This window comes from Centruroides vittatus, unplaced genomic scaffold, assembly GCF_030686945.1.
Source record: "Centruroides vittatus isolate TY-2023 unplaced genomic scaffold, ASM3068694v2 scaffold_899, whole genome shotgun sequence".
Classification (NCBI taxonomy): domain Eukaryota; kingdom Metazoa; phylum Arthropoda; class Arachnida; order Scorpiones; family Buthidae; genus Centruroides; species Centruroides vittatus.
Window position 1 is genome coordinate 733,739 of NW_027122719.1, and position 9,588 is coordinate 743,326.

The window sequence follows — 9,588 nt, forward strand, 5'->3', positions numbered from 1 at the left end:
AAACATCACATCAAAGTACAAAAGAAATATATTAATATAGAAGAATTTAAATGTTAAAAATATTCATAATTATATACTGTTGTTAATATTTTATATAACTTTTAAATTGTTGTTGTTTGTTCTGAAAACTGTAAGGCCAAGACTCCATAAAAAACAAGCATACAAGCATAAAAACAAGTGTAAAAACCCTTGCTGTAATTATTTTTAGTCATAATAATATAACTTTTCTACATCAAGAAATAGTCAAGCAGAGCAAAAACATAAATTACAAGCAGTTATGGCAATACAAATTATGTAAAATTCTGAATTCATTTGGCGTATCAGAACTATTATTTAACGACATCATCAGGACTTGAAATATGGTTATACTCTTCTATTAAACTCTGCCATATCTCAATCTATAAATAAAGATCAACTCTCTTTAAACCATAGTAATTATCATCCCTGGCACACCAACTTACTTGAAATTCCATCTTCCCAGCCATACATATGGTAACCAATTGATTTGAACGTGAAACGACTAATAATCCAGCTACGCCTTAACAAATACTCTCTCTTTGTTAATAATACCTACATAAACTTTTCAAATACCCATTGTTGCTTATGTCATTTCGAAGACTTCCCAGCAATCCACCTTCTAAAAAGCTGTCAAGAACTTACAACTTTGCATGAACAATATGATATCATACAAATATGTAACTGTAGTTCACCTCTTGAACTCAAAATAAATTTAAACTTTCTCAATAAAAAGGATCTATATAAAATGTATAATTGCTTTGTTAAAATCACAGAAAAACTTTTAAAAAATTAAATAAATGTTATTAATAGTAAATAAAAACTATTATAAAACTTCAATGTCCTAATACAGTATCTTTTACTTATTATATTCATGTCTATAAGATATAAGGCAAAATGACTGTATAGTTTTCTTAAATTATGATTGTTTGTTATTAATATAATACCTCTGTAAACTAAAATTGATAATTAATTTCACTTCTATGTATCACCCCCTGTAACAGGGAAATCTTTCCCTTTTGCTAATAAACTTGAATTGAATTATTTTTAGTCGCACGATCTGTTTGCATTTGGATTGTGGTGGAGGTCCTGCTCCACTATCAAAGTTTCTACAATGGTACTGCCACAAAGTTTTGAAATAAATGCTTTTTCACACAAAAAGTTATAGAAATAAACCATCATAGCTTGGTTGTTCATGACTAATGTTAAAACTAATCAAAAAATTTCACAAATACCAAAACAATGAGAGCAAATACAGTGAATATGCACAAAAGCTTGTCTTCTGAAATTTTTACATATTGTCATGACAATGTAGTAGTCCACTGACTTCTGATTGTTTACGGTATCATTTTACAGACCTATTCATGTTGAAAGTTGAATATTGCTTAACTCACTTTACACTCATTTTATGCCCTACTCTGGTGTAAAATATTATGATCATGTGATTAAAAATAATTATGGTGAGGGTTTTATGCTAATGGAGTCTTGGCCTAAACAAAAATAAGAAAGTTGATTAAAAGTATTCTGAAAGAAAAAAGAATGAATATGAAGATAAATTAGAAATATATTTACTGAGTCAATATTTAAAAAATACTAAAGTCCAGTTAAACAAAGCCAAAATAATAAAACTGCTAGATTTTTCCAAGCTATTAAATTGATTCATTAATTAATACAATAATAAAAGTAGGTGTTGGAATTTTATTCATCATCCTCACTTTGTATGCAAAATTTCTGGAAAAGTTTCGGTATATAAGCAATACAAATCAGTCTATTGGATAAGTGAAAGAATGCAGTAAACAGAGAAATAAACAAAAGGATATCAGTTGTATCAATTTAACTTAGGAGGTTTTGAGATTGAATATAAAAATATACTGGGATGGTGTAAGATTTCTAAACAAGTCTATTACAGACAATTTTCAAACAGCAAAAAGTTTATAATTTGGAGACTAATAGAAGATATGATTGAGAAAAAGGATGGGGGACTCACTACCCATATTATGGAAATGATAACATGTAAGAAGTCCTGATACTAGCTAGATTATATAGTTATGAATTAAATGAGCTGGTTGATGGAGAAATTTAAGAAAACTTTATTATTATTTGAGTACAGTTACAAGTATTTGTTTTAGGATTGCATAATAATTTTGTATACTTTCTATTTTCAACATCATAAATATACTGACATGTATAAACAAGTAAAACAGCAAGGCCACTTTTGGGACCAGAATATGTCTTGGAGACTCACTACTATGAGGGATCACTTTGATGCTCATGGCAGGTCTTGTTCTCATTCTCCAATCTTCTTTGGTATCACTGGTTTTGAGCGCGATCGTTCAAACTTCACTGGCCATGGCCACAACCATGAGGTCGTCCACGAGGCATTTTTGGTAAAATTAACCTATCTAATGTCGGAATTTCTCTCTGTTGCATGTTGCCCCAGGTTGAATTTTTGTTGATGCCTAACAAAAATTTCCCGTTTTTGAAAAAAATAATTGTGGCTATTGTATCGTCTGAAATTATTTTTTTAAATTTTGCACAAACAAAATAAATATATTAATAAATGTAAAAACAAAAAAAAAATATATTTTGGAAGTTAGTTTTAATATAAAATTATAACGGCCAGCGCCATCTAGTTTCAAAAACGTATCGATGCTGAAACGAGATATCTCAGGTCAGCTGGTCAAGGTCAGCAGTTCACAACCAGAGATATGTCAGGAATAACATGGGGCAGGTAAATGGGTTTTTTCAAAGGTTCGTTTATCAACATTCGATTTCACAACCTTTGCGTTTGCAACTTCCCAATGAGCAACACATGAGCAAATCTCGCACTAGCACAGTGTTTCCCAATCTTTTTTGCACTATGCCCCACCTAAACCATTCTAAAATTCTTATGCCCCCTAACATATACACTTAATTGCCACACTGTTTTGTCATAACCACAATAAAACTCGATCCTTTCATCAAAGTCTCTTGCACTTTCCAGTCATTGCCAAATGCAACCTGGAACACCACAACTCATGTCTGTCTACCTCAAGGCTTAGGCAAAGAATGTCCTTTCTCCTCTTTCACCAGCATTAGGGCTTCGTTCATCTCTGTTCTCAGTGGTTGTTAATCCCACCTCAAGGGAAAAAGGTTATAAAGAAAAGTTCTAGAAGGAAAGGGAAACAAAGAACAAAGAAAACTAAAACTAACTTAAATTAATATTTACAATGTAGCGTGCAACAGCTATATGGTTAACTTAAATTCTGGACGAGTCCATTTTTGAATTGCCTCCCTTAAAAATCGAATTGCTCCCCTGTGGGGCGTGGGTCCTGTGTTGGGAAACACTGCACTAGCACCTGTTTGTAGAAAGAGTGTTGCCATTTTGTATTTTATTTTGACTCAGTTCTTGCTCTCCTGAGTACCTACAAGTCTGGTTTTTTTTATGTGCCCATGATTTGGACACCAAATACTCTGTGCCAAATTGCAACTCCTGACATGTACTCCTTCATACCTCTAAGGCAGAATTTCTCAACCTGGGAATTGCAGTGATATTAAAGGGGGGTCATGAGACAATAATGAAATAATTTTATGAGAAAAAATCATTTATTATAAACTTATAAACATTTTACTTACAATAAGTACACGTGTAAAGAAAAGAAATTAATGTGATGGTTGCATTTGTTTTTCATTTAAAATTTTCTCCATACGTGGATCTACGTTAGAAACACACAAAAGCAAATTGTTTTCGAGTGATAAAAGACAATTCCTGTATTTAGTTTTTAGCGCAACCATAGACGAAAAACCCTTTTCACAGAGATAAGACTTGGTGAAAGTTACATTTATAATTACAGTCAAAATTCAATTAGTAATAGTAAGGCTTACTGTTATTATTCCTTTGGGTGGGGGTTGCAAAATATTAATTTTATTTATATTTACTATTTGGGGGGTCACAGAGCTAAGGTTGAGAATTGCTGCTATAAGCTGATAAGCTGTTGACAGCACTGTGATTTTGTAAACAAGACATAGTCTCGTCAAAAATAAATATTCAGATATTAATAAAAAAAATTAAAATACAAAAGAAATTATTTTGTAACACCAGATTTTTATCAGATAAAAGTTTAAGATCACTATCTTTCGGCATTAATAAAGTTTTGACGAGTAAAGTACAGCGATCTTAAACTCTTATCTGAAAAGTTAAAATATTTAGTATTTTAAACAATGATTCATTTTAAGAAAAATGCAAAATAATTAACAATAATATTTTAAAATTTTTTATTAAATAATTTTAGAATTAAATATATACTATTTAATGCTTTCAAACTTTTTAAAATTCAAAATTTAAGCAAATACTACAAAATTTAAATTAATAAAGTTTGCTAAATCACTTTTATGATGATTAAAACTCTGCATTTGTTAATGTTATATTTATGCTGGTTTAGTGTATATAATAAATATTATAACTTCTTTATTAAAGTATTATAGTATCTTAAAGGTTTATAAGAGATTGATTTTAATGTTTTAAAATTAGAAGCAATGTGTTTTAATTATTGAATATGACAATTTAGCTCTTTTTACTGAAATTATTTTGATGATGATTTTTTAATTTGAAACAATTAAGCAATTGCATTTTTGTATTATCTCCAGTTTAGTAAGATACTACTAAATAATTGTATTTGTAATTTCAGAATATTTTTTAGAATTTTAGTCAGCAGATATGCAGCTATTTATATGGTAGAAGTGATGTTACATTTTAAGAAATGCATTATTTTTTAATTTAATTGTACAAAACCGAAAAAAATTCTTTAGCATTTTAATTTTATCTCTGCATCTGGAGTTCCTTATCATTTAAAGAAAAGACCTCTTTTTGTTTTTTCCTGTAGATCTTAAGAATGGTACAAAGATTTCTGAAGATAATAAATTAATAAATAAATAATCATTTCTTGCAAATTATTGGATGTTTCTTGATTTTAATTTCGTATTAATAAAAATGGAGTAATTTTCTTGGAGATTTTGAGTTATCTTATAATGAACTGATTAGATTGTAAAAGGCATGAACTGAATTAATATTAGTTTGTAGAAGCAACAATACTTTTATACAGCAAGATTGTTTAATGAAACAAACATTTTTGATTTGTTTGATAAGTTCTCTCTATAATTTTTATGTGAATATGACTTGGCAAACTAGTTGAGAACATTTGTATCATTAAACAGTTTTGCTGATTAAAGATATTCTTGTTTCTACAAACTTTAGTTGATTATATATAATAAAGTAAGATAAACTTCTGAATTTAAAAAATCATAATTAAAGGATTTAAAATAATATTTACAATATTAAATACTTTTGGGTTTTAGTTGCAAGATGATGAAATAGCTGGACAGAATGAATTTATTAAGCAATATCTTGCTGGACAACAAAAGATATATGAAAAACAAAAAGAAGCAAGAAGACTTGTTGAATTGGGTAAATGAGATTAGTTATACTTTTTTTTTCTAAGATATACTAGGGTCACTCCTAATGTTATATATTTATTTTTCTGTATAAATTCTATAAGTTGGTTTTCATCATAGTTAATAAGTTTTTCTTATTATTGTTAATATTGTTCCTGAAACATGAAAGATCAAACTGTTTAGGTTCAAGAAACCAAAAATTCTTCTTTATTAAGTAACATTTTTGGCTATTTTGTGGCAATTATCAGCTTACAAAGAATGCAAACAAATGTGTAAAACACAATTTAAAATTGATTTATTAAAATATAAAATTTTAAAATAAAAATAGAAGTAACATTATAAAATTAAAAAAACTAATATTAAGACATTTTTCCTGATTGTATTCATACATAATACAATGATTTATTATAAACTGTAATGTTTTATTGTTCATTAATATAATTTCTTCTTAAGGAAGAACAAATGCAGTTTTTCTGACTATGTTAACTTCTGACTGGTGACAAGAATAACTAGCAATATACTTGTCATTGAGTAAATAATAATTGAGAATAAGATAATCTCTACTATCCACAATTGATTATTGAAATTGTATAAGTACAGTACAGTAGAGCATCGATTATCTGACTTAATTGGGGACTGGGGTTGGTCGGATAACCGAAAAGTATGAAAAAATACATTATTAGTATAGTGTATTAGGCCTGATTTAAATACTATCCTCCCTTTCATGGTCGAGCCAGTGCTGCCAGCTAGAACATGCAAAAATTTAACAAAAATAATATTAAAGTAGCCAAGACATAACTAAATATTGTAGCGCCACATTACTAGCGGACATTTGAATTTGCCGACTAGAACGCAGTTGGTTAATCGGGGGTCGGATAATCGATGCTCTACTGTATAATCTCATTTTAATAGATCACGGAACAATGGATTTCTCTGAATAACAGATTTCTATCAGGTCCCACCAAATCAATCTAATTATACCTCCTTTAAGTGGATCTGATACTTAGAATAATGGATTTTTTTTCTACCCCAAATCTATTGCAAACTTTGCATTTTTTTAATGTTTAGTTAATATTTGGGTGTTTCTGGAAATTTGTAGAGTTCAATGATGTAGTTGTTACATTTGAGTTCTGTACAATTGAAGAATTGTACAAAAAGGTAGACATTACGAATATTTGCATATTTAATATGTAAGTTTAATTACAGCTATTTTTTAAAATTCTGTTATCTTTTAAGATAAATAAAAACATTAGACATTAAACATGGAAGATAAGAAGGTGCATTTTCGACATCTCATGCTATATTATTTCCAAAAAGGAAAAAATGCGACAAAAACTCAAAAGAAGATATGTGTTGTATATGGGGAGGATGCACTTACTGATCGAACATGCTGGGATTGATACAATTGAGGAGGAGCTACCTAATGAACACTCAGTTGCTGGTCCAATTGTAGTGCCAAAATTTTGCGAGGCCATTGAGTATTTCCAAGTCATGAAGACCTCTCTGACAAGTTTCAGCATAAACAAACAAGCTGTACTGTGCATGACATTGCTAATTTCAAGTGGTTGTTGTATACAATAGACAGAAAAGCAACATCAAAAGAAACCAAGATGTACATGCTTGTTTAACAAATGCATTCAAGCAAAGTGCCAATGAGCATATGTGATTTGCCTCTTGTGCTTGCAGTATGTACGGTTTTCGTCAGGTTGGTTGTACACATGTATGGCATAATATACAATCATATATGGCATACTATATATGTATGTTACAAGCATACATGTTTCTATAGAATTAAGAAAACAGATCTCAAGTACTGCTATTTCTTATATATAGGGGTTAAAAAATGGAAATTTTTTCAAATAATGGATATTTTCCTGGGTGTGCAGGAAATCCGTTGTTTGTGATATAACAGATTCTTGGAACAATGGATGATTCTTGGCAGCCTGAGCAATCTGTTAAAATCAGATTCTTCTGTATATGGATGATTGTGAAAGAAATAGCAATTAACATTGCAACATAATTGATTGCTGACCTAAATTGTCACTTTGGAAAATGAATACAGTAGAGAGTTGCTTATCTGAAATAATCAGGGAGGAATAATTTTGGATAACTAGTCACACTTGGTAGAGAAAGACTAAAAAGATAAATACCTTAAACACAGTAAAATTTTAATTCTAATGTAATAGTAAAAATAAAGTTAAGGCATATAAATTGAATATATATAAATGATAAGAAAAAGGTCTAATTTATTAAAAACAAGCACTGCTGTTTTATTGATATATACAATGTATTGATAAAACTTTGAATTCAAAGTAAAAAATACTTAATAGTAATATTAAGCAAAGTACAGTACTGAAGTAAAATTAATTTATTACATTTTTTTTACGAAACCAGTTACTTGCTTTGTTTTACATAGTTTTTTTATTTCTAACTTTGCTTAATCCCCAACTTGCTTGAAGGTCTGTCATGAGAATTGAAAAATTGCTTTGAATTACATTTCTAACTATGTCAATGCTAATGCTAATGCTTCATATTAATCATGCTTTTCTGTTTGTATTGTAATAAATAAAATCTAACACTTTTAAAAAAAAAAAATATATATACAGTCGACTCCACATAAGTTGACACCCGGATAACTCGACACCATCGGTTAAGTAGTCAGTTTCTGTGGTCCAGGCCGACTTACATAGGCATTGATGTTAAAAAAACTCCGGTTTACTCGACACCGTTTAACTCGTCACTACTGGATAAGTTGACATACTTTTGCTGTCCCACACTCCGATAAGTTGTCACCTCCTCCTGAAAAAATGAATTCACTCCTCGTGTGGTGCAAACTCTTTTTTTTTTTTTTTTTAGGAGGGGAGTCAATTTATTTATTAATATATAATTAATATATATATACATATTAACAAAAATGCCTTAACATTTTATGTATAAAATAATAACAGATAAACAAAAAGAAAATATACAATCTACATTAACGTCACACCAGAATCCAATTTTGCATTTTCTCACACTAGAGGCATTAAGAATCCTTAGATGTTACTTGCCAACAATTGACAATTGTGAAGATGATGTTTTCAAGGCGTTCGTGATCGTTGAAAAAGAAAGTCAAGGCAGTGAAGTGCTCAAAACAAACACTAAACGAATTTTTCAGTTTTTCATCTTCAGAGTAATTGTAAATGGAGGACACAATGTATTGTAAGCCTATACTACTGTTTAACGCAATACTGTATTTTCCTAATTGTAGTTTTGTGGTTTTTTCCCAACTTCGCTTTAATCGTCACATCGGATAACTCGACACATTTCCACTTCCCCTTGGGGTGTCAACTTATGTGGAGTCGACTTTATAAGTATTAGGTTGAACCAAAAGTTCGTTCAGTTTTTAGAAAGAAATAAAATATACTATTTTGGAATAAATAAAAACCTTTAATCCATAATGTATTCACCCTTCTGTTCAATAACCTTACACCACCTGACAGGTGGTTTCATAATTCCATCTGTATAGAATTGGGTGGGTTTCTGATTGAAGAAATTATCAATGTGATTTTTGATATCTTCTAAAGATTAAAATTTTATGCCATTTAAATTAATAACGAATCACCGCACCCTGGAGTATAATATACAAAACACTGCTCATAAAACCTTTAACCAGTGTGAAGCACAGTCAATGCAAACGTTTTCAGAGCCCTCCTGGGTTCTTCTTCAGGCAAAGAATCGTTTAAAACTATTTTAAATTTTTCTGAAATGAACAAAACAGATGATAGTCTGAGGGAGCAATATCTGGAGAATATGCAGGGTGACTCAAAACATCCCAGTTAAAGTCTAGAAGTTTTTGGAACATGTTTAACAATATATGCAGTCTAGCATTATCATGATGGAATACCACTCCCTGCCAATTTGCAAGTTCTGGATGTTTTTGATGCATTGCATCCTTTAGTTCATCCAGTTGGAGACAATATTTATTGGAATTAATTGTTTAATTGTTGGGTAAAAGCTCATAATAAAGAAACCCTTTCCAATCCCTCCAAACTGAAATCGTTACTTTTCTGGGATGCAAACCAGCTTTATGGTTAGGTTGTGGCACTGGAGGATCACCTGGCTCACTCCAAGATCTCTTGCATTGAATATTGTTGTAAACAA

General features: G+C 30.0%; 1 protein-coding gene across 2 annotated transcripts in view; it reads left to right on the top strand.

Moving 5' to 3' along the window:
• LOC136990317 (apoptotic chromatin condensation inducer in the nucleus-like) overlaps positions 1–9,588 on the top strand; it is a 45,694-nt gene that overhangs the window by 30,895 nt on the left and 5,211 nt on the right. For both annotated transcript variants that reach the window (XM_067288710.1, XM_067288711.1), the window contains exon 5: positions 5,350–5,458. In XM_067288710.1, the coding sequence (XP_067144811.1) occupies positions 5,350–5,368 (19 nt within the window). In that variant the 3' untranslated portion in view covers positions 5,369–5,458. The remainder of the gene's footprint in view (positions 1–5,349; positions 5,459–9,588) is intronic.